This window comes from Crassostrea angulata, chromosome 10 (genome assembly GCF_025612915.1).
Source record: "Crassostrea angulata isolate pt1a10 chromosome 10, ASM2561291v2, whole genome shotgun sequence".
Classification (NCBI taxonomy): Eukaryota; Metazoa; Mollusca; class Bivalvia; order Ostreida; family Ostreidae; genus Magallana; species Magallana angulata.
This window is the reverse complement of record NC_069120.1, coordinates 28,237,078-28,264,157: the sequence shown is the minus strand read 5'-3', so window position 1 is coordinate 28,264,157 and position 27,080 is coordinate 28,237,078. Positions and strand designations below refer to the sequence as shown.

Sequence of the window (27,080 nt, the reverse complement as noted above, 5' to 3'; positions counted from 1 at the left end):
TTCTTCTTCCCTTGTCCCAGTCTTCCTCAGTACTGTAGAACTGCCTTTAGGTAAAGGGTTTGTAGTGACCTTAAATGAATTGTCAAGGTCATTACCAACCTATGTAAAATCTTCTCCTGGATCTTTTTCTTCAGTAGACCTATCTTGTCTTGTATTACACCAATACAGTAGTTGTACATGTAGTTGTTAGATAAAGGATGTGCAATGATCTTGGAACTGAATTTCTATGTCAGAGGTCAAGGTCAAAACGAAGTCTTCTAAAATGTTTTTCATCCTAATGTCCTTAATTGTAACAGGACCCTTCAAGATAGTCGCCAATAATACAAATAAGAATTATTTTGATTGTTTAAAAAATACAAATTTTGGAATAGGAGACCTGAAAATGATCACTGTTCACATCTCAGATGCATTTGCGACAACCACTGGAACTTATGAACCAGTAAGTTAACCCTTTTCTCCTATGACATGATGTCTCGAATATCGATCATTGTCTGCTTCTTTCTCCATTCATGTTTTCAATCGAGAGGAAACCTGAAATTACTCATCTGCACAGAAATTACACATAATCCAATTTGTAGATACAAGTTTAAGGTATGAGAACAATATAACTACTGATAATTTTCTCTCCCAAGTTATTTTTCCACTTCTAGATAGAAATGCATAAATAAGACAGTTCTTGTTTCATATCTTTATTCATTAATGTGACCTTAAGTTTTCAAAGCAGTCAAAGATTCTAGAGTTGAATAAGAAACTCAACAAGCTCTTCAACTCATCTTTCAATTACAGTGTCAAGTACGAGAACTATTTGCACACCTAAATAATACTCTCTTATCTGTCATGCATCACTTTTTCTTCTAACAAAACAAAGATGCTGTATGCACAATATCAAATACTTTTGTGTGGTGGTAATTATACAAAGCAGAATTTGTATATTAAAATTGTTTACATTATTCCATAAGTCTGAGAAAAGGAAGGAACCAGATTTCTTGATCAATAAAATAAATTACCATACAAAAATAAAAAGATGAGACAACTCAGCAGTTTTAAGGGAAAAGGAAAACCTTGAACAACTACATGTTCGTGTTCTTACCATTTCTAAATTCTGTAAATGTACTGGAATGTTACATGAATGAACCTCTTTTCGATATCATGTTCTCTATGTAGCATAATACATGAAAATCATTTTGAAAGATTTCACAAAATTAAAAAGGAAAAAAAAAAAACAATTACAAACCCTCTATCTAAAAGTAACAAAATCTATTGTTAGAAAAAGAAATATCTATTTTTTCTTATCACATGAAGGTTTATATACTATAATTAAATATTTTTTCCTACTCCTATTTGTTATGAAAATATAAATAAACAGTGGGTACACAGCCAAAGTTTTATATCAAAAGGATTAACACCCCACTAACCTCTTCTATAACTACCATGTTAACAAATTATAATGCTGAATATACAATATTAAAACAACTGAGGGGTTTTTTTGTATTCAAAATAATACAACTCTTTAAGCCATAAATATTCATTAAATACATATTCATTACCTTTAATAATTAGAACATGTAATAACATGGACATTGTCATGAAAAAGTACACTTCATTTACAATACAAGTGAATTATATACATATGGAAGAATATATAACATAAATGAACAGCTCATAGTTTTTAAATAAATGTACATATTTACAGACAAACAAAAACGTGAAAAATATTGGGTTTTTTTTTTCAGAATAAAATAAACAGCTCCTGTTTGTACTCGATTACAAAAATGATGTCTCTGCACAAAACAATATCAACAAAGCCTCTGTGAAGGATGAGTGAGATGGGATGCTAATTAATCACATTAAAGAAAACAACAGAAAACACAACCAAATTTGCATCCATGAATATTCATACAGCCTCATTCTCCATGCAACAAAATGTTATGGTTTAATACATTAAAAGGACAGGAGCAGGAAAAAAAATTATACATTTTTATTATTGCACATGTATTAAAACCATGAACTTTTTATTTTAAAACACAAAATAAATCCAAAGTTAGTTTTTCTGTCTGGTTAGTTTTACAAGATTGCTTGCCGACAAAAATCACACGCCACAACAGAGGAGGATACAGAAACAGTGGTTAAATGAACATGTATTCTGACCATTCATTGTTTCTTTCTTTTTAGTGCATGAGTCATGATAAATTCTGGCACTGATTAATAAAGCCTCTAGAAAAACACAAAGAAATACTTGAACTGTATATTAAAAGTTGCTCATGGTAGGATGTGCAATATAAAACTAAAATAAGTCAAAGAAAAACAATATTATAGGGTCATGAACCTATTAGCATTTCATTTAGAAAATCTGCCAAATAAAAACAAAACTCTCTCTCTCCGTATCTGATTAAAATACATGTATGTATGAATGAATTCAATATAACCTGCATGTATGACTAGTGAGTTTTCTATGAACCTCTCTGTTTAAACCTCTTGATTATTTTTTTTTTAATTCTATAAAAATGCCCTACGAAAATCGACAAATGCTCTACAATAGAGATGATATACATCAGTCTGGATTTCAATGAAGTAAGAACAAATATGGATAAGTGACCCTTTCATTCATGAAATTCATTCAACAAAATGGACACAACACTGACCAAACAACAACTGGCAAGTTCATCAGTTATATACTAGTTATCATGTACATGTGTATACCCACAGAAGACTAGAATTAGAACTACGTGAAGGAGAGCGAGAGAAAGAGAGAGAGATGGGAGGAAGAAGTGTTCAGAGACGATAAACCTATATGGAGTCTGGTCTACAAGGCTATTTTTTTTTCTGTGATCACAGTCTAAGCTTGTTGTCAATGGTATCACTCTGCATAAAGAGTATGAGTGGGCTAATCTCTCCAAGGAAGCAAAATATAAACACAAAAATATCACAGATAGCAGGCATGCATACTCGGCACTCCTCAGGAGTAATCAAACGGAACTTGTCCAGATCCAGATGGTGGTTTCATTAGATTGATGTGTGAGCTCAGATTTTGAGAGTTTGGTTTGTTCACTTCTTCTTGCTCTTGATATTTTTGCTCAAAGTTTCTTCTTCTTGAATTTCTTTTCGAAAATTGGCTACTTTTTCTGAAAAGAGAAGAGGGATTTCATGCAATTATTCATCATCAGCACTCAATTTTACTCTTGTTTTCTGGTTTTATGTGGATCAAAACTGTCCGATTTAATCTGGTTTTATTAACATTCAATTCAAAGTTTGATAACTCAAACTAGTTAACCCACAACAAATGTTGGATATGCATCAATTTCTGACAAATTCAGTCTTCTTCTGTATTTTAAAACTTTATTTTTACTGGCTACGAGGGAAAAAGCAAGTCTAAAGTCCTGCCAGACAGCAATTGAATATACTGTTAATCAAATTTAGATTGACATTAAAATACATAGTGATAGCAATGACAAAATATAATACGGAAGTAAATGACATTGTGCTCCGACTTACCTCGTAACTTGGTCAGTGTTTGGATTTTCTTTGCTAAAAGGTTATCCAGCTGTTTAGCATATGCTACAATAAAAGATGAAATTCTAACTTATCATACAAAACAAACGAACAGCTTAGCTTTATGGAATTTAATGTGAGAAAAGCCATTCATCCACAGTTTTGACATTTTTCTCAATACAATGTATTTTCTCTGGCAATAGAGCTAACTGCCATACTAAATCTACTGTATCTATATATTAATGTTTTAAGAATTCCGAATGTTAGTGTTATGATAAGTTTGAAACATACCGGTAATTGCCAACAGAAGCAAAAGACAAAAGTTGTTAAAAAGACTAGAAGTATTAATTCATATCTAAGGAACATATACAAATGTACAATAAGAAGTTGTGGGGTCAAAAATTCCCAGTAACATTTGATTACCTTCTACATCATAATCAGCTTCATCTGAATTCTTGGCCAGTTTCTTGTCTTCAATCAGCCATTTCTGTGTATTCTGTAGAAAGAAATGGAATATGTCAAACATTCACATGCAATGGATTGCTCAAATACACAAGATGGAGTGAAATGGGAATGAGAAAGGATGTAGCACTGTGTCAATCAATCAGTAAGAAAATGTTTCTCATTCCTATTTCATATAAAATAAATGTTAAGTTTCTTTACACAGAAAATTAATTACCTCAATGTACTATACTATGATTTCATTGACAGACAGACAGTGTATTACATACTATTGATATTTTTTAAGCATTCACACCCCTCCCTAATGCTCAATGTACATAAAACCCAGACAGACCTCTATGAGAGATTTGTGGTCGTCAATGATATCCTCCTCCATCTCCTGGATGTGATTGACAGCTTCATGGAATGTCAGCAGCTCGTCAGGGATCTCATCTTGCTGTAAACAAAGGACAAAATCATGTGTTACTCATATCAGTCTCAGTTAATATGAAGGACCTTTATACATGTAATACAGGTATAGAATGCTACACATTAAATTTATCTTCTTAACTGTGCGTCTATGAGAGAGTCAGGCAGGGGGTAATACATGGAGTAAACCACATTTCAATGAAATTTTCACAGAAGACATTTAAAGTTAAGCAAATTGTTACTATAAAACACTTTTTTGAAAATTTTAATTTTTTAGCCCTATTGAAGGGGGTTGCCATATTGATTACAATTTCACTACAATGAAGCATTGATTTTTATGAAAAACTGACATTTTCATTTGACATTTTGATACCCTAAGCATAAAAATAAAACAACAACTGTTAAAATAATTGAAAATATAAATATTTAATTTTATTTTGACACATTAAATTTTTTTCAAAAATAACCCCACATAATTTTTTGATCAAGGGAAATAACTCTTGTGTATAAAAAACCAAAATTATTGAAAAATTGCTAAAATTTAAGTAAATTTAAAATTGGGTTTGGACGCTTTAAAACTAAAATGTTATGGGTCAAAATAAAAACAAGTAACTTCTTAATCTTTTCACATAAGGTAATAATCGGGTTCTGAATATTTCTCACACTGCGTGAATTTCTATAACTTGCATTTTTTGCAACTTTTAAAAGTGAGTTATCTCCCTTAGTAACATGTTTTTCTAAACAATTTTAATGCAATCACCTATAACTAATGATTTTCATCTTTTTTTTTAAATACATTAAAATTAGCATTTCCTAAAATGTAAACAGTTTCATTACATTACAATGAATGGTCAAATATATATAGTGCATGTACATGTAATGTTACCAGCTGATTTGCATTTTAAATATAAAATCAATTCTGTGTACTAGGACAGTGTTTAACTTAGAATTCCAAGTCATACATATGATTCTCAAACCTCAAAAACTGCATAAATTTACATAAATTTCTATTCATGGTTTTTTTACATGAAAAAAAATATTTCATACAGTAGTTACTATATTCTACTTGAAAGTTTACTTTTGACAATCTTGATGCACCTACACATCGATTAAATGCATTTTTTCTAGCATACTCGGTATGTGAAAATCAAGATGAAATGCCTACCAAGTAAATTATGCTCACATAGAAATCATAGCTGACATATATCAGTAACAGAATTAACTGTGTTGAATGCCTCCATGGCATTCAGATCACTAATAACCTCATTTAAATCTTCATCCTCCTCAGATTTAAGAGTGAGTTCTAACTTTGGTCTCTTCTCTCTGTCTGTGCTCTCTTTAGTCAGTTTTATCTGAAACTGGGCAAAGAGACTGCGAACTTGCTGAGAGGAAATCCAGTCATTTGGACTGAATATGTGGTTGCCATATTCATCCCGTTCATTACGAATTTGTAATGAAACAGACACAGGGTTTGCCTTTTTTCCAGTTTTTTCACCATCATCAAAAATGTCTTTCACGAACTTTTTTACACCCAATGAAAATCTAACAAATTTTCTGTCCAACTTCAGAGCCCATCCTGTTTTCAAATTTGATACACAGGTATGTACCTGATTGTCTTTACTTGAAATCAATGAAGATTGGATGAGGTGAGACTGGTTATAAAACACAGAATCCGAACACTTTTCTGCCCACAACTCCATGGCAACATCGGCACTTCCATTTAAACTGTGGTATAAATGATTTCCAACAGCAAGGTGCTTTTCTAAAGTAGATGGTTTCCTGAAGGTTTGAATACAGCCTGGTTCAGTGCAGCTCAGGTCTCCACTGTCTTCAGCATCTGAAGATCCAAACGGTAGCCTCAACTGTGCTGCTTGTAAATGTGTCGCTGGCATGGTTGTAGAATCTTCTATGACCTTCAAAAAAAAAAAATTATAAATTATACATGTATATAATAAAGAAATTAACTCAATGTCTACCCAAGTTATGAGAGTATAACCTGAGTTGGGGCAGTTTACGCTTTATAATCCACGATCCGCAAAGCCGATAACAAGGTATCTGTGGGTCAACGCTCACTAGTGATACCCCGGCTCTGATGTGAATATGCATAATAAGCAGTCGACATTTAACAAAAAATTGGCATCCGAATGGTACAAAAATATATCCCACAATATGTCATGCACAAACAAAAAGTGTGTTAAAATTTCAAGCATCTGCGATAAATAGGTATAAAAAGCGTAAATTGCTCCATGCCAGTTTATACGAGTATAACTTGGGTGGACACTGAGTTCATTCCTTGTAATTCAATTTTCTGTGATTTGATGTACAAATTGAGTACATTTTACTTTTAAAAATGATATTAATCTGTTCAAAGTCAAACGTTACGTCAAGCAGATTAGTACATTTTTGAAATTGGGGTATCGTGAAAAGTCTTGTGACGTGCAAGCCAGGTTATACAAATGTAACTAATTTTTTCTATCCAATCAAATGTCACATTACAACCAGAATTAAATTACTCAGTATTCTCATTTAGGCAAATTTAATGCTCATGATCACTGAACTTTCATCAAATTAACATGCACCAAAAGAAGTTATAATACACAGTCTAAAACTACATGTATATACCTCAATTCTGGTCTCATCAAAGGCAAAGTTACTTGATATCTTTTCAAGAGTGCTCTTGGGGATCAAGTGTCCATGACCAACACCATAAGCTTTAAACACTCTGATGCCTTCTTCTTCAAACACAAAATTGTTCATCTGACTAATCTTGAAGTTTTTAATGTTTCCTGACAATACAGGAGGATTTTCTGTATTGATATCAACCAGTGAAATGAATGTGTTCTTAACTCCCCCATAACTCTCCAAGGCTTTTTTCAGTTGATGTGCATTTTCCACATTGTTACCTTCATTTGCATACTTTAAAATATGCATGCGACATGTACCAGTTCTTGAATCACACAGATCTTTGCCACTCTGAACTTCACTGAAATTATACTCTTTTACTTTGAGCTGTAGCAAGTCATAATTCTTCCAAATGTAGGACATAAGTGGCATGCTGTGATAGCATCCTGCATTGTCGGATTTTAAATAAACTTCGGAAAGATGCTGATTAAGGCATTTCAGTTTTTCTAGAACATCTTGAAGAATCATAGCTACTGAGATCCAACCTTGACTTCCTCCTTGTAATACGTGTACAAATGACACGAGGTGAAATTTGTTCTCCTGATTCTCTACATTGGCACTATGATCTAGAAAAACTGCACATGCAACATGCCAACTCAAACCCTGTTTCCCAAACCAGTTTTGCTGCGATTCCCGAAAACTTTGAGGCAGGAATTTCATTGCCCAATCCATTATCAGCAGTGCTTGGTTACTCTTTAAGTTTTCAATGATGTTGCTTTTACTCATATCCTGGTTCACAGCTCGTACAATATGAGCCTTCCATTCATGTATGTTTTTTCTTGACTGTTCAAAATCATGTGCCAATTCCTTCTGCAGATCAGTTGCTAGATTAGCCGCTGATAAACAACTTGCAATTCCATCCATAACTTTTGGAATACTTCTACAGTTTATGCAGTTCTGATTGTGGAGATGATCACAATCCGATGTAAATTCTGCTGTCTTTTCATCAGACAATGCATATGTTAGGCAGTGGTCGATACAAGTACTGGACTGTGCGAGATGCATTTTCAAATCAAATTTCAGGTGCTGGTTTATATCCAGAAGCTTTTCTGATAACTCTTTCGTTTTGTCTCTTGAAAGTCCGTTTTCTTGCAGTCTGTGTAGTATCTTCTGGAGCAAATCCATTGCTTCCATTCCATCTGTTGTATAACTGTCAAGACCTTTCAAAGATTTCCTCTGTGAGGCCGAGCATACTTTTATGATCTTGTACAACGTTGCCCTAGATGGCATTTTTATCTCATTGTCTGTGCAGGGCACTTCATAGGCATTGATAATTCTTGAGGCAATCATTGTTCGAATCATTTTTGGAATTTTTATTTGTAATCCAGATGATAAATGAAGAGTCTTGGAACCATATCCAACCACTTAACAAATTGATGGACTGTACAAAAATTCAATAAAATGCTGTATTTGACATCTCGAAAGTCTAACACGGGTAACCTTTGGAGGATCAATAATCTGACCTGGTCCATTCAAGGAAGCGTATTTTCTTGCACAGTCAATTTTATACTTTGTTAGGCCATGCACCATTTTACAAAGTTCAGTCTTTGAAAAATTGTTTACAAACAGGGAGAGTATTTGGATTTGGCATTGATGTCCATTAGCATCATTGTAGGCTTTGATAAGAGCTTCTGTTAAAGCATCAGGTATAATATCAATACCATCCGACTCCGCCTTGAAGTATTTTCTACACACCAGTTGCATTAATTCTTCCTCCTGCTGTGGTGCAATGCATTCTAAAGCATAGTGAATTACTTCTTTGGCTTTTCGAGTCACATAATCCTTTGTAGACTGTTGAACATCTTCCAATGGTGTGTTTAAGGTAAATCGCATTGGAGTAAATTTGCCTTCAGAGAGAATTTCCATGCTTCTGTTCAACTTATCCCGATCGTATGTTGGTGGTAGCCAGTTATCAGTTCCATGAGAGGACTGAGTGGACGAAAATTCTGAGAGCTGACTAGATTGTTCTGTAAGAATTAAATAAAAATGATCAGTAAATACTTGTAATATTGTTACCGTTATGAATGGTCATTATGAAGATGCATGTCTACACATATACATTTAGAACAGAAAAGTATATTTATATATATAAACCAATTTGCCAACATCAGAAACAATAGTTCACGAGAGAGAGAGAGAGAGAGATATTCATTCATCTACAAGTTTGTAATTTTTTAATCCATCTTACAGTTTACCATTTATAATGTCATGTCACACTTGTAACCAAAGTTATGCTATACATCATACACTTTTAAACAAGAGATCTTTATAAAACATTTATGCCCCCTCCCCTCATTTCCATGGACATGGGCATGACTCTGTCAAAAATTGTCTGATTGTAAATCAGTATACAGTAAAACATGCTTATAACAAATTCTCAGGGACGGCCAATTTAACTTCGTTAAAAGCGTAATTCGTTATATCCGTCAAGTTTACAACATGAAATAGAGACTTGGGGAATGAAATTCACTTCGCTGTAAGCGTCAATTCATTATAAGCGTGTTCTTTATAACCGTGTTTTACTGTACCAAACTTTGCAGAGATAATGACCAGAAACTAAAAATTGAAAAATCTGTATATCAAATTTCATTTCAATACATGTATTTGCAACCTTTGCAGAGATAATAACTGCAAAGTGAAAAGACAGACAGACCAATGGACCAACAGCAGCAAAGAATACTGTATAGAGAGAACTATTCGCCCCCGTTTTATTTTCGCCCCTTCTGCTCTTGTTGTCAGTTAGCAAAATTCAAAACTGTGTGAATTGAAACAATTCAGATATATTTCTTTTAGACAACTGAGTTTGGGCAAATTCTTTTACAAGTATAAAAGGGCGAAATAAAATGGGTGGAAAATAACCCTGCATACAGTATGCCTTCCATTCTTCAAGGGGCATAAAATATGTTAAAATTCATTCCGACAATGCATAATGCTGTAAACGTAGCTAATGCGAAACAAAATATTACCTGATATATCATGCAAAGAACTATTGTCTTCTTGAGCATGTTGTGCTTGATCCAGTATTTCATTACCTGTACCTACAAAATAAACAAGATGTAATTATATGTGGTGTGATTATAAAGTTTCCTAATTGAGCAATGCAATAAAAAAGATAGGGCTAACTTCATAAGAGAGGATATATAAGCACTTTTTAATTCAAGGGGGGTGCCTACCATGGAACCACCTCATACATTTTGAACAATGACTCTAGACCATGTTCCATCATATTTTGTATTTAGACAATTCTGCTGATTCTACTTTATTAAGAGCTGTTTATGGCAAAAGAATTTACCTCCAACAGTAACTTCATCTGCTTCTGATATACATGTATCTGGCAAACTGTTTAAAATTTCATCATCACTAGCTTGTAAATGTGCAGCAAGCTTCAAAAAATCTCCTAAAATGAATCAAATCAGTATCAATGCTAATGATGAATCAATGATCAGTATTAGTGCTAATACATATAATATATAAGGTGCACATATGCACAAATTAATGTTATATAAGGAGATAAAACCTGCTATCCAATTTTTTATCATGGAAAGTTTACAAAAAATGAACTCACCCACATCACTTTCAATGTTTACTTTTGTGGTATAGGTTGTCTTGTGTCTTTCTGAACATCTTCTGCATATACCTGAAAATTTTAATCAGTTATTAAATTTCATTCAAAAAAAAATTTTAATACATGTACAAATTGCAACGTGTGGCATGATCAGCAGAACAAGTCAAGTGCTCGCAAGCACTCGTCTAAATTCTCATACCTGCAAAAGTGCAATGCAAAATTTGGCGAGTGCACATGAAGGCTCAGTCTGCTGTACAGACCTCATAATACAACAGGACCTGCATACCATACTTAATGCATCATCAATTATTTACAAAGCTCAAGTTTTTTAAGAATAAGTATGCCGATCCCGATGTATTTATCATTGAATTTAATTCTAAGCACTGTGTGTACAAATTATTAATGAACATATTCTATTGAGAAATTCAAAAGGTCCATATATATAATACATGTACTATGGTAGAGGAGATGACACTGAGATTAAAAAAAAAGAATATTTAGCCAGTGTACAAGGGAAACAAGGGAATGTTTAGTTCTGTACAAGGTATTACTTCATTAATAGATTAATAAAAATATCTTATAATCATGTAATTCAAACTGTAAATACATTTACCGGTAATTAAACTATTAAATCCTGTCATTTGTCTTAATGTACATAATAATTTCTTTTTTTTCTTAAAGTTATACAAATTTTTTTCCTAAAGTTATACAGGTCTGGTACAATCACTAGATTTAGCTATGTAGCTAGATTTACGTACATAATTTTATTAACCTACCTGAAGTAGGTTTATTTAGCTACCTTTATGCAATTTAGCTTTTTATATAAATATAAAACAGACGAAAAGTCCCAAGGAACTGTCAACCTATTTCTTTACTTTGTAGTTAAATAAATGCAACTTTGAGCAAAAATAGTTAAAACATCACTGCTTTAAAGATACCTCACTACACCTAGACTTGTACTTTTTAAGACACTACGTCACAAGATCGCTAATTAAATGTTTTGTTAACTGTTTATATCGTTCAGTTGGGTTGTATAGCATGGTAGTTCAACTCAGAGGTTAAAGTTATGGGCTTCTGAACCGCAGATCATGAGTTCAAATCCGCCTGGAGCTTTTGCTCATGTTTACTAAATTAAATTTTTGAAAATGTAATTTTTCATCAAAAATTGCACATTTTTTGCCTATTTGAATTAAATATCTTCTTATCCATTATGATATTTATTATAATTAAGTAATTTTCTGCTGATTTGAGAAAATATTTCACGGTGTAGTGAGCCACCTTATGCAGTTTTAAGGAAAACATGCATTTCTAGTGTTTGAGGCGTGGGTAAGATTATGTTGAATTAATACCAATCAATTATCTTGATTACCATACCTTCTTTATATATACACACAAGAAGTAACTGTCATGAATCAGTTGCCCCAAAACTTTCGGACCTTTGAATGCAAAGTCTCTAAAAGAGACACATATTGATGGGTTATCTTTACATACATTGTTTACAGAACAGTTCAAAGTTGAAAACTATCACTGCAATAAAGTGCGATTTTGTTCACATGCTGAAAAAAATCCTTATTTATGAAAACTGTTTGACAGAATAGCTAAATCAAGCTATACGGAATAGCTTTATTAAGCTATATAGCTTTTTCAAGCTATATAGCTTAATCAGGAGATTGTGCTGGACCTGTTGTTATTCCATTTAAAAACTAACTGTTTGGTAACACATAAAGAGTTGTACATACATGTATATAGCCCCAAAACTTTGAGAACTTGACTGCATTTGTGCAAAAAGAGCAACATTTTAAAGAGTGTTTTTTTATGAATTGTTTCAGATACTTTTAGTACAAATGCCCATTTAATTATGACAAGTATGATTAAGTAGCTACACTCACGTGCCAAAAGTATGTCAACTTTTCTTTTTTTACTATATATTTCATTTGAAAACAAGGCTTATGTTTAAAAGGTTTTTTATATTAATTTTAATCAAATTTTGATGAAATTTTTATTGATTAAAGTAGATTCAATTTGCACTTTTTTGACATAAAATGAAATAGTTTTTTGAGAACTCATATGCAAAATTTCATATTTCAAACACAACACGAAGATATTTTTCAAGTGCTCTACTATATATCCTTTGCAATATTAGAGCCGTAAAATCTTACTTTGGATTGTAAACATCAAATCTCAAGAACTGAAGGTGGGAAAAATAATTAAATATGATGCAAAAATGTCAAAGAAGATTTAAATTTATCAATCCAAGTCTTTTTAAAATCGGTCAAGGAGTTATTTTTAAATGAGTCTTTGAAAAAAGTTGGTTTTCAATGAAATATATAGTGAAAAGAAAAAAATTGACATACTTTTGGCACCTAAGTGTAAATAATATCCTACTTCAGGAAAGTAATAAAGCTATGTAGCTAAATCAAGCTATGTAGCTAAATCTAGTGATTGTACTTGACCTGTTATAGGCCTGTAACCAGCTGGCAACTGTATGTCACACATTTAATTAATATTCAATGACATGTCGCCCCTCTCCCATTCACATCATTTTGTTTATGAATTTAGAATAAAAGATAAGATACTTTATTAACTTTACCGTAAGACTTACCAGCTCCAACAGGCACAACAACTCTCTCGTGCATCCATATTTCTTTAGCCATCGTGCATGTTAATCCTCTGTCTGGCTTCTCCCTATGATTTGGTGGATGTAGAGGGTGCATACAGCACCGAGAGTCTTTGTACCAGTGAGTACAAAGACTATTCCTGTGACTTCTGCATACATTTAATTGAAGAACATCCTTTGAAACAACAAATATGCCACTGCGAAACAGTAGCAGAAGTCCTTCTGGGATTCTTGTCTGATGTCGTGTTGATGCTTGACATCGTTTTAAGTGTTGAAATATATCATCAGTCAAGGAAGAAATACTCTCTGTCAAACCTTCACATGGTCTATGTCTGTATGACCTAGCAAAGTCACAGATAGTAGAAGGGCTGCCTGAGCTCCTGCCAGGAGAAGCCATTATTTCCCTCCACTGGTACAAATTTTCTACCTCCTTTGGGGAGAGCAATAAAAGGGGAGATAACCAGAGGTGAAGCAAAGGGAAATTAATCTAAACTCTGTTTTCCACCATATGATACGAAATTTAGAAGACATTGAGCAACGTATTTGTTTATTTTAATTTTTCTAACCATTTATGCATTATAATATCTCAGAAAACTAATTTTAACTTAAATTTTTGGATTTTTTGTATTAAATTATCTAAATTTATCTAGTCACCTCCACTAAAATTAGAAGTATTTCATAATCCCTTAAAACCCAAACATAAAATTTTAATTCTACATTTTTTAACAATCATTTTTTCTAAATATTTATTGAAAATTTGAAATGGGGCGTCCAAACCCTTTTTTATATTGAGATTATTTTCGCAATGGTAGACATTAATTCTGGCCAGTTACCAGTTACATTTATTGGGTTGTCATGACAACAGATTACATCGGAATTTTGATATTTTGCAATCAATTAGGCCCCTAATTACAGTGTAATCAATAAATGTTCATGTTATCTATGAAATGTTTTGAATTATGGCAAAATTCTTAGGCACATATATGGAACCCATTTAAGTTGTATTAGATTTCACGCCGCCTTACATCAAGAAATTATGGTACCATGGCCTTAGAATACAAACCAAATAAACAAACTTTAATATCAATTTTCTTCATTGTTGGCAACCCCTCTTGGATTTTTGAGACAAATGATAACAATTATTAAAACTCCAGAAATTGACATTTTTGGAATCTGCCTGACTCTCTCGTAGACGCACTGTTAAAGGGACTTGGACACAAAAATTATTTTTATTTTTTATGTATAAACTGGTTTACTGGTGCATTTTAAATGATTGACCAAAATATTGAATGTTAAAGTCAAGTTACAAACGAGATACAGAGGTAAGAATTGGTTGTTATGTAAACAAAGCTCGAGTCTTATAGTTGTTTACAAAATATGTAATGTAGAGAATAACCATTTCTTGGACAAAATGGCATGTAAAAAACAATTCAAACTAACTCAGTATCTCATAAATACCATTATCAACAAAAGAAAGTTACATTTGATTGAAACTGTCGCCAATACAACACATATGTAAAAAATGACAATATTTGAGCTTTGTTTACAAAACAAAGAATTATGAACTCCGTATCTTGCCTATTATTTGATATTTGACTTTCAAATTTTGACATGATATTATAAACTTCTATATTTATCAATATAAACATAGTAAAGGGAAAAATAAAATTTGAAAATTTTAAGTCAAATTGTGTCTAAGTCCCTTTAAGAATCAAAGTCTTTTCACTCTGACCAGTGTTTATAGATTAATATTGTTGAAATTAATTGATGCCGGTTCTTACATTGGAGGTTTTGAGTTTGGCTAGATCACTGTTCTGTGGCGACATGGCTCCAAAGTTGATGTTGTTTGGCAGGGCTATTTCTGCTGGCTTCCCTTCTACCGGTCCCCCTGGACCAAGCTCCTTCACTCTGCAAGGCAACAAGCTTTTGGTGTCATTCAGAGATTCATGTACATGTTAGTATGTTTTAAAGAACAAAAATAATGTCCATTTCATAAACATATTACTGTGGAATCGTGTAAATTTGTGGGGACCAATTTTTGTAGATTGTGGGTTTTTTGCTTATGCGTGGGAATGTAACTAACTCTTTCAAAATTTGTTTTCATCGAGGATGTAAATTCGTGGGGGAATGATACTAATAAATACCACGAAAATTGAGCCACCATGAATCTTAATGATTCAACATTATTGATTTCTTTCACAGCTTTAGAAATATGTTTGTTCATGTTTCAGATAAACAGTTTCTCTGCACATGCATACCTGTCGGCATATCGTAGCGTGTTCAGGGTATGCTCACAACACGTCATCCCAGGTGATACCATCGCAATCTGTCAATGGTAACAAGAACCATAAACACTAAATATAGTATACGGTTGTCTATGTAACATATATATTACACTTATACAGTGATTTATAATGCTGACAAGACAGGAGAAACAAGTCACTTACCATACAAGTCCGAGAATTGTCACCGATGAACGAGTCCCTGAGAACCTGCGTCAGCTTGCTGGCTCTGAATGGCTGGTACTCCCCTCGTCTGCTGAGAGCACGAATACACTCCTGTTGGTGGAGCAAATAATCACTGTCATAAGCACTGTGCATCACTTTGTCAAATATCAAGTACATATTCAAGTTTGTAAATTCATTCATTCAATGCCAATAAGCCTTATCATGTTAAATTCACCAAAAAAGCTTCACATGAATTTCACAAGAAGCTTCATGTGAAATTCACAGGTAATTTTTTGTATGAAATTTATGTGAAATTCACATATAATTTTTTTTAATGAATTTTACATTAAACTAATGTGAGGCACAATTGCTATTTTTACCAAGCATTGAATTACTGTCAAAAAGCACTGTGCATGATTTTTACATAAATCAAGTACTGAAGGCTGTAAATCTTTCTACTGATCAAAGAAATATAAACTGTTGGAACCCTATGCATCATAAAACTAACTAGTAATGATTCAAAGTGAAAGTGTATACCTTGAGAGCTAGGAGACTTTTATTAATTTCTGCTCCCTCCATTCTTGTCTGTCTGTCAGAACTTGAGGTATCAGCTCCTCGCTCATTACCTACGGGGAAATTTAGGTTAAATAAGAACACCTTAAACTCTGTGATTGATATCTTTTCAATGATTTTTAATGATTGAGGAAAATACACTTATCTCTAATGATATTTCTGAAGTAAACATACCTGCAAGATCTATTAGTGAAAACTTTCCATGTAGTTTGTTCGTGTTCCTGGAATAAAATTGGTATATGAATATATTGCATTTGTCATAAACAAAAACCCTTTAAGATTTGTAGCTGGTTTTCTTCATATTTCATTGATATGACAGTGACTTTTAACTGTGTTTATCTTAAAACTTAGCCCAAGTACAACTTACAAAACCACCATTGTTATGAAGCACCATTGAAAGAATTCATATTTCAAATTTCAAAAATCTGTAAGCTCCTTTCATTTACTAGGTCTTGACATTAATTCACATGTCCATGAACAATCATTTAACTGACTAAGAAAAATATCAGCCATGTCTATTAAACTTTTATGTATATATTAAATTGATCAAATAGCATGTAGACTGACTTTCTGCGAATGATGATCTGAAACACAGCATGTGAACGAGAAGAGTGCTGATTGGCTGAGGTCTGCCCTGACGTCCGAACGTTGTTTCCGTGCTGGATGAGTCGTAACACATCGTCCGCACTGTCTATCTGCTCTTCCTTAAGTCCAACCACATTCACCTGGCCTTTGTGATCTTCTAGCACACGCAGTTTGATTTTTTTGTTGAGCAAATCAAATACCTGCAAACCCAACGGATAATTGAAGGAATCAATAGACCAAAAAACAAATTTATCTGAATTTGTATTTTAGTAATATACAAGCAATGTGTGATAAAACAAACTATAATTTAATTGCTGTGCAGGGATTTTCTTGATAATGTATACGCACATTAAAAACAAATCTACATGTATATTGTATTTTTTCATTTGCTAGCAAAATTTAAAACTGAATGAATTTTTCAAAACTAATGCACTCATAAATGTACAAGTATCTCACCTTTCCACTGTAAATTTCGAAAAAGCTTGCACCAACTTGTAACTCCAACTTCTTATATTTTGTATTTAGGAGTCTAAAAACATCTCGAGCTGGAAAGAATTTCAAAAGTGCCGATTTATGTTCTATGTGTTATAAATAAAGTTTATGACTATAAATATGTACATAAAATCATAAGGGTTTTTAACACAATTGATCCAAATTCGTTTGTAAAACAAGAGGTAATTACTTACCAGCTAAGCAGTAAATTCCTTTTGCACAGTCTTGCTGGCCTTTAGATGAGAAGTCTCCTCCCATTGTCTGAAACATCAAAGGAATGATATAAAAAAATTGTTTACTTATTGTTGAAATTTACACCAGTATACATTAATCTAGAATTCTAAATTTTGGAAAAGAGCATCACAAACAATGCTATATACATGTATATTCAATTGTTTGCTACTAATTCATGCACGCAATGCATTCATGCAAATTATTTTTGACCAAAGAGCAAACCAAAATTAAAACTGGAAAGATGACGATAAAATCATTTGATATGAAAAGTGAAACCGTTTTAATTATTATTGAAATGTACATAGGAGTATGTACCAGAGAGAAGGGCAGACTAATAGTCTTACTGTTACATCAATATTAGTACTGAGGTAGACTCACGTGTGTCTTTCCACTTCCTGTCTGGCCATAGGCAAAACATGTTGCCATGCCTCCTTCAAAGATACACTCTACAAGAGGCTTAGCTGTGTACCTATAATGAGTAAGGGAGGATATGAATATCAAAATATAGTGAGTGTGACAAATCACTGTGCACTAATTATGGTCTAAAATGAATCCAGTCACATTTAATTACAAAGTTTTATTATGGCTAGAGAGTAATTATGTGCAGCAACTGTTGTAGATGGAAAGGTCAGCACACACTCTTAAGATGATAAATTAGTTCAAATCAGAATTTGTATCAATTATTAATTTTTATTAAAATTATTTGTTGGGAGTTCTAAAAATAATAATTATTTTCATTTCATTTATTAGGGTACAAGTCTGTAAGCACAAGTACTGCAGAAGTACACTAATGCTATAAATGCAGATCTTATGCTTTGTTTGGAACAAACTCTGCAACACCTCATATACTCATGTACATGTTTTTCACTAGTTCATAAAGTAACTATTTAGTATTCCAACTGTATAGGGGGGGGGGGGGGGGGGGGGGGGGGGATTAAAAGAGTTTTCAATCAATACCTGTAAACCATTTCATTTGTGGAGTTCTCATCAAATGCATAGTCGAATCGGAAGGTTTGGTTTTCTAAGTACTTGGTTAAGTCCACTTTAAGTTTGGGTTCATGTACAATGGTACATTCCTTGTTTGGAATGGTTAACACATCAACATCCTTTTTTGTGAGCTCTGAAAAATAAAAAAAGAACTCTTCAAGTAGACATTCAATTATTCAAATCAAATAAATTCTTTTCCACTCACATTTTCATTCAAAGCTGTTTTCATTACCAAATAAAGAAGTTTTTACATGACACTGTTCACCAAATAAAAAGATTTTTATCAGAAAAACACTCATTACTGACCTTTTTTGTTTAGTGGACGTTTCCTGACACATACACAGATTTGATGATTGACAATGGGGTCGGAAGAGGTCAAGGGTCGAAATTCCAGGCCGGCTCTGTATTCTCTGTAAAATATGAAGATAAAAAATCAATTTTAAGGAATTTTTTTCATAACAAATAACAAGATATGTAATTAATGAATACAAAGTGTAAACATTAAATATTCAAATGCATACTACAGTAAAACACGCTTATAACAAAGTCCCAGGGAAGTTCAATTTTACTTCATTATATGCGTAATTCGTTATATCCGTCAAGTTTACAACACGTAACAAAGTCATGGGGAACTAAAATCACTTCGCTGTAAGCATCAATTCATTATAAGCGGGTTTGTTATAGCTGTGTTTTACTGTATAATAGAGTTTCCTTTGTATTATTGCATATCATTTTCAATACAGACAGAAATTATACAAAGAAATCATACAGTTTATGCACGGTACAGTTAGATATATCTATAACAATTATTTCAATATATATACATGCAATCTCTGTATAGGTATTAATTAATCAAAGGAGTCCTTGGTCTGGCCAAGAGCAGAACTGTCAATACTCCTCTCCACTGTAGCAATATTACATGCTATTGATTAAGGAAGTGAGGGTGGCTCCTTGTCCAATCAATAATCAATAAATAATTAATAACCCATATCTGGGTCCAGCAATTTAATGGAATATATGATCTTAGTTATCGCCATGTGTTTCAATTGATTTCCATCTGAACTTAATATTGTAAAGCAAGTACTTCCTTGTATATATATTATACTAATAAATGTGGGCCATCTTTTCATTTGAGTGGCTTGTTTACAAATTCAAAAATAAAACGGTTATCACAAATTAATCTTTATTCAAACAAAATTCTTTAATCTTATCTCAACACACTTTGTTACTTCATGAATAATAAATTGATAGTTCAATTTATTTCAACATTTCTGAGATGGATATCAAATCATATTGTTCTACACCTGGAAAATGTCAGTTTATATAGATTATTTGTGCCAAAATTCATGATTTTATACCACATTTTACAAAATATAGATTTTTTTTTTTTTTAATCTTTGAAGAGATTGCATTAACCTACACCACAGAAGTTGACAAACTGTACATACATGTATGTAAGGACTTGGCTGCAGAACTATTGCTCCACGGAAAATTTAGGTTGACAATCTGTGGAGTAACAGATCCATCTATATTTATTGCGCATAAAAACTGTATATTTATTGCGCATAAAAGATTGAATATTTATTGTGCACAAAAAGCTGTGCATGGTTTCCGCCTAATCTAGGAATAAATTCCTGACACATTTTACTTTAGATATCATTAGGGTGTTCAGGAAAATGTTTGAGGCAAGTTGAGTGGTAAATCAGTTGTAAAATATCTCAGTAATTTTTTTTGGTATGAAAATATTTACAAATTATATTCCCAAATTGGCTATTAATGAACCTATGACTCTGCAGCTACTAGTAAGAACTTCAATTCAACAACTTTCACATTTACTACCACTGCACACAAAAATTGCTTTTAAATAACCTATTAAAAAATTTAAATTATTTAGAATAACATATGGTGACAACAGACAACAATTGAATCTGACGACACTCTTCCCATTGCATTGTGCTTCTTTAGCATTGTGTATCCCGAGAACACAAGTGCAATGCCTTGACAAGTAGTGACACACCTATTTGAACATGTTAAACAAGAAGGCAAACTCACTTGATCATGGCCTGGAACTCCCAGTTTGGATCTGCTGTGTCAAAATGCTGTTCGTTTTGTTCCTTGATTGCTAAATGTTTGGCTCGTCTCTCGTCTCGCTTCTGTTGAATTTTCTCCACTTCTTTTACACAGTTAGACTTTCTTCGAGCTGGAAAAATCAAGTACCCAAACATTTTAAATCTAGACAAGTGGATCATATTAAACACATGAAAATTAAAAAAATACCTTTGTGAAGTCTTTCCAATGATGAAGATACAGGTAACTCTCGATGGCTCGAACTTCGATCGCTCGAAGTTCTCGATCGCTCGAAGTGAGTCTAGGGTCCCGATTTTTTCCCCTATATAACTAAGCAAATTTACTCTTGATTTCTCGAACTCTTGATCTCTCGAAACCCTTGATTTCTCGAAGTAAAACTGCAGTCCCGTTGTTCATAAACTATAGTTTCTTACTCTCGATACCTCGAAGTCGCCGTGTTATCAAAGAGCTATACCTAATTAACACCTACTTGGTCATTTAAATGGCCCCAGGCGTTAGACGCGGGACCCGTGTCAGAGGTTGTTTATTCATGCGACATTTGTCCTACAAGGTGATAATTGTTTGATGATTGACCATACCAATACCCAATCTATAATTAACACCAACTGTTTTACAATAATTTGGAGACCCAATGAATTGAGAAATTAATTGAGACGAAACGATAATATCAAGCCATTGTCAAATTTTAGAATTATAAAACTGTAAAAATTATGCTAAACAGCATCATTGTCATTATAATGATTATTGCTGAACAAGTTACAGCTGGGGAAGGACCCGTACAGTGGGAACAATGGATGGTATACTCAGAATTTTATCACATTTATGACATGTCGATCGTCTTGAAGTCCAGTAGTACTGAACAATCTGGTATTAATATTGTGCATAAAATAAATAATTATGATGAATTTATTCAATAATTGTTTGTATTTAGTTTAAAAAACACCCAGTTCTCTATATTTTACTGAAAAGAAAACGTTGTTTAAGCACGTGCGTAAGGTTAGCACTAAATAAATGGCTTAATCATATCATCCGGTAAGACTAATTTTAAAACCCGTCGGTCAACCCGGAGAGTTCCTAACTCTTGAAAACTCGAACTCTTGAAACCTCGAAGTTTATCCTTGGTCCCATGGACTTCGAGCTATTGAGAGTTACCTGTACATGTAATCCAGTGTAACAAACTAAACATTTTAACAAATGCAATAGAAGTTTGAATTTTAAGGGGTTTCCCTTTAATCACTTTAAATTATAATAAAAAACCATAGATTTCTGGTTCTAGTAAACATAACCTACCACCCGGTGCTGCTTTGGGGTCCACCTTGGGTTCAGCATGGCCATTCTGGTTTGCTACTGACGATCTGGAATTTGCTGCATAGCTTTGACGTGACTTAGCAGAGGATGGTGCTGGAATGAAAATGAAGTTAACAGCTAGAGGATAGCAGATATATTGTAATATTTTCATCACTTTTTTTCCCGTCTTCATCTTATAAAACAAGAATAAATCTTTTTAGAGATCATTTGAAATCAATTTATTGTTATTTTGAAGAATAGTTGAATGTAAGAGTTGTACCTTTTCGAACAGCTTTAGGACCATCGCCTGCATTAGGAATTCTACTACTCTAAAATGATAAGAAAAAAATTTAATTTTACATACAAAATTGTTATCTTCGAAATGGCAAAGGCTTCGAAGCAGTACAAAAACAAAACTTTCATTTACCGTAATCCGGTGAATATAATACGCAGTAGTGTACAATACGCACCCCCCACTTTGGGCCTGAAAATGGTGAAAAAAGGCTTGTTGGGATGTATAATACGCATCAAAAAAATTGACCAAACGGTAATCCTAAGTATCAACAAAGCAGTTTTACTTTGTGTGCACGCTCAACTTCATCGCGGGAATACGCTACCGGAAATAAGAAAAACACAATATTTTCTTAGATACGGATTTATTGTAACTAATACATCGCGGTAATATCTTTATTTCGTAATCAATGTTTTTAATAGACCTAGTATTAAATATTCTACCGTAAATAAAATCAACTACTTTTAACAAGCGTGATATAATTGTTTAGTCATTACAATCCCTGTGAAGTGAAAAACGGACGATGCACAGGTATGGAGATAACGGACCTACATGTAATTAAATTCTTAAATGACTCCGATCAAAGTGATCAATTAGAGGCCTGGAACATAATAAAATATATGCACAAATAGTTGTGTTGTGTATAGTACACATAGCCTAAGGGGGTGTCTGAGATACCCAAGGTGTCAATCGTTAGCGGTGGGGAACCACAACTGTTTCAATGGCTTCAATTAACGGAATAGGTTATAGAATCATTTATATTCATAATTATTTGCAATAAATTAATTAGCATTAAATGAAAATGGTTAAAAATGAGCCAAATGATGTGTAAGCTGTTTTCAAAGATCGGCGTCAAATAGCACGTGGCCATCCAAGTCCGCATTCTATTAATAACAGCTGTAATGGCGGCGTACACGGAGATAAAGAATAGGCAGTTCAAATTAATTTTTAAAGGCCATTTTGAAACAGTTTATTTATTAACAGACTTAAAGTGTACATTTTCTTTAATTACATGCTATAACAATGATTTCCTAAAGGGGTTACATAGTAATATATATGTGATAATGAAGGAATATTACGATGTATAGCGGGGTATCGGTTCTGTCTGTGAACAGCATAGGTAATACGGCAGTATGATACCCTGTGCTTCAGCTAGGAAAAAATATGCCCAAATCCTATAGGGATGTATAATACGCACCCCTTTCTGAAGGTAAAAAATGCTGGGAAAAAAGTGCGTATTATATTCAACGGATTACGGTAGTGAAGTCGGTGAGCTTCACTTCACTCAAACCTACTTCCCATGCAGTGTCATTATATAGGACTAGCATAAAACTTTTTATCTAATAAGACATCATTTTCCATTTAAAGGGTTTCTACCCTATCAAAGATTTTACTTTGGACTAATGGTCCAAACTGATTCACAAATCAGAAGGCAAAGACTTAACAGAATTTAATACTAAAAAAACAAGCTCTTTAGCTGCATTTAAAAAAAAATAATAATGAAGGACCAATCCATCAAATCATAAGTGCTCATTGAAAGACTTAAAATGGACATTTTATTAAAATATTCGTATATTTATATTGACCAACCTTTGAAGACTGGATTTCTCGGTTGCTTGGAGGAGGCTGTGCTGGAGCAAAGTCAGGATTCAAAGAGAAGATGGCCTCTACTTCAATCTATAAAAATACATAGAAGGGGAGTTTAGAGTTAATATTTTAAATGCAATGAAGTAAACTAAATGTATTTAGTATCCATTTTAGTCAAAACTATAATGAAATACCTCTTTCCCCTTGGTTTCTCCTTTCTCAAACCACTCTACTGTTACACTTCTTGCTTCAGGATTTAGTCCACTAATAACAGCTGAATGAATGCGACCTATATAATAAAATAGAGACATTTGTATGCATTATGCTTAAAAGCAGCTTTGAAATAATAATAATTTGTACACATTGATCGCTTTCACGCTTGTATTCAATGATTTCAAACTAGTACTATTCTATTATTTCAATTAACACAATGACTTATTTGTGATGCGTAGATACATGAAAGAATCTTCTATGTGTTCATCTTGCATGTAATACATATTGATAGAACCTTACCACATTTTACTTACAAAAATCAAGTGAACTAAGCTTGTTGAACAGTTTATATCATAGTCACATGGATAAGTTATTTTATACTTAACCATTTTACTAGTTTTGACCTTGAATTGAAATAAATGGCCTTGAACTTTACAAGACATTGACTATAAAAAGTCTGAAAGCAAGAGTCTGTGTATCTTGTTCAGTTTACAAATCTAATTGGGAGAAAGGTTTAAAACTGGTAATTAGAACTTGGCCAACTTTTTAAAATTTTCATCTACCAGCAGTTGCTAATCAGTAAACAGGTGCTCTTCATAATTATAAATTTCTCCAAGTTCAGAGCGACCTCAACATTTTGATTGACAGCTTGGAGAGTTGAGAACAAGGGAGATAGTATTTGAGTGACTCAGAACTTTTGATCAGCTAATGAAAAAGTAGTTTATGTCAGTTACATCGCATTTAGTAAAACTTTTGCGATTAAGAAGGGGCTCGGTTGCTTTACTCCCTGTGCCTCCTTCTAAAATTTTACATAATAACATGATCTAGCTATTACAGGGTAGGACATCAAGAAGTAAGAACAAAAAAATATATACATTAATATTGGAGAACTAACATTCAGAAAAAAGCAATAACGATACACTGGTATATATACTAATATAGAGTTGTGACACTAACTTTGGTACATGTATGCATTCTATTTACATGACTGAAGAAACAAACAAGGTTTGATCTGTGGTGTTACCCTCAAAATATTCTGTATTACTTGTACTATATGTACATTTTTATTTGCAAAAAGCAATCATATGTAACTTTTACACAATGAAGATATCAGGGAGGAACAACAGAAATAGAGCTTTGGATTATCCTAATTCAAACAAGTTCTCTCTTTTTGGTTAAAACCAATTTAACTTTCAAAGATAGTTCTGTTTTGACAATTTTATGTCTAAACATACTATCACAACAAGTTGTGAGAAACTAGGTTTTTTAAAGGTCACTTGTGGCTTGATGGCTGAGTGGATTCCCAGGACATAAACTTCATTCATGATATATTATCACAGATTGGAAAAAGGAACTTATGACAATACAGTATAAAACTTATCAGTCTCATATTTCAAGCTTTCTTTAGTTGTTACTACGACTGCACATTACTTGACACAAATTTCATCATTATAATAACCTCTTTTCCTAAAAATCATGAAAAAAATAATGATAACCTAACATGTCCTTTAATATTAAATTTCCATATAGATTACAATCACTTTTCAAGAAATTAAGTTTCGAAACTTTTAAAGAATTCAAAATTTAGGACATCGTAGTTGTTTATTTACTTCACAAAAGTACTTTTTCCAAACACCCCTTAATTGAATTGCAACTATTTAATCAAGTTTCATTAAATTCCGATCAACTTAGTCATGCAATTTTGAAACGAACCCAATTTTATTTCGTCTGCCCCGTTTTAAATCGAGTTAGCAACGGCGCCGACTGGTTAATACTTACCATCAGTTCGTTGAATGTCGACATTGACACCAACTTTAAGGCTTCCCAAATCCATGATGCCTTTAAAAATTTACCACCGATGGTTTAATTCGTAAAGATTTCAAAGAAGTACGAAAACTTTTACTCTTTCTCGGGTTCACATGTCATTAATTCATCAATCCGTTTACGAATTTCAAACCAGATGTACGCATGCGCAGGATGTTAAAACGTTTTGCTGAACTCGATGTAGATCTATTGACACACAAGGGTTGTCTTTCTTTTATCCTTTGAAATTCGCGTAAAATCAATCTAAAACTTAAGGTGGCTCTATACACCCACAATTTATTTCAATTTTCAAAAGAAGACCACAAAACATATACTTATCAAATATTAAAATGATGATAGGGATACTATTGGTATTTTAAAAGAATTCTTTAATATTTGTCCGTGTTTTTGTTTTTAATAATTTTTAAAAAGTTAACTATTAACAAATTGAGAGAAAATTTTTTGTCATATGATGGATATTTTCTTAAGACATCTTAAAAAATATAACACCTCTTAAAATTCAAAAATGTTATTATTGCATTTTTTTTTAGTATTTCCCCAAAACATAATTTTTCATATTTTCTTACTCTGTTCACAAATCATCTGAAAAAGCTGCTTGATGTTATAAGAAATTGTATTTTAATAAATGTGACATAATAAAATTGAATGAAAATCATTGCAAATAATAAAAAAAAAAATATTTTAAATTTTATTTGGTATGATGAAAGTTCCTCAGATAAGAGTTATCGTTCCTAAGTCCCAAGGCCCAAACATCATCGGGGACTTTTCATTTCTGAGTTGAAGAAAATTTCCTAAATATCATTTTGGAATGATAAATAAATATACATATTTCATTAAAGGCATATATAAGTGATAGAATTCGCTTTAATGCAAAAATAAGTCAAATAAATAAAGGGGAAAATTAACTAATAGGATTTATGTATCCCAACCTGAGAGAAATTCAAAGCCACCCTCCCATCCCCTTAAGGTGGTAAGGAACATCTGTCAATATTAATGTGGATTAAAATATATTATAATTGAAATACTTTCACCGGTTTAGAATTTTCTTTAACAGTATTCCACCAAAAAATACGTTTTAGAAAATTTTGGAATGTTAAAATCAAAATGTTTATCGTCCTCAACGAGATTCGAACCCATGATATATAGGTTTGAAGTGAACCCACTCACCCACAGCGCTACGCTGTAGCTAGTATGTCGATGATGGGAAAGAAACTATTTAAAAAACTATACTTAAATTTATTGTTTATT

The 27,080-nt window shown here is 32.7% G+C and overlaps 2 protein-coding genes and 1 long non-coding RNA gene across 3 annotated transcripts; all 3 read right to left on the bottom strand.

The window, feature by feature from the left end:
• Positions 1-673: 673 nt before the first annotated feature.
• On the bottom strand, positions 674-25,971 carry LOC128166078 (kinesin-like protein KIF2A). Its single transcript, XM_052830979.1, has 21 exons — positions 25,788-25,971; positions 23,990-24,084; positions 23,799-23,885; positions 22,197-22,245; positions 21,920-22,030; positions 20,594-20,741; positions 18,848-18,951; positions 18,512-18,674; positions 17,933-18,023; positions 17,515-17,581; positions 17,285-17,373; positions 16,811-17,028; positions 16,418-16,464; positions 16,208-16,296; positions 15,671-15,781; positions 15,482-15,549; positions 15,005-15,131; positions 4,286-4,387; positions 3,913-3,985; positions 3,493-3,555; positions 674-3,122 (listed from the first exon to the last, which is right to left on the bottom strand). Exons 1-21 carry the CDS (start codon positions 25,840-25,842, stop codon positions 3,046-3,048), a joined length of 2,034 nt encoding a protein of 677 aa, XP_052686939.1. The 5' UTR covers positions 25,843-25,971; the 3' UTR covers positions 674-3,045.
• On the bottom strand, positions 5,329-7,780 carry LOC128166079 (uncharacterized). Its single transcript, XM_052830980.1, has 2 exons — positions 6,982-7,780; positions 5,329-6,272 (listed from the first exon to the last, which is right to left on the bottom strand). Exons 1-2 carry the CDS (start codon positions 7,765-7,767, stop codon positions 5,550-5,552), a joined length of 1,509 nt encoding a protein of 502 aa, XP_052686940.1. The 5' UTR covers positions 7,768-7,780; the 3' UTR covers positions 5,329-5,549.
• Positions 8,419-11,070, bottom strand: LOC128166080 (uncharacterized). The gene is made up of 4 exons (XR_008241106.1): positions 10,607-11,070; positions 10,334-10,438; positions 10,008-10,079; positions 8,419-9,008 (listed from the first exon to the last, which is right to left on the bottom strand). It is a non-coding gene; the product is annotated as an uncharacterized LOC128166080 (long non-coding RNA).
• Positions 25,972-27,080: the final 1,109 nt, after the last annotated feature.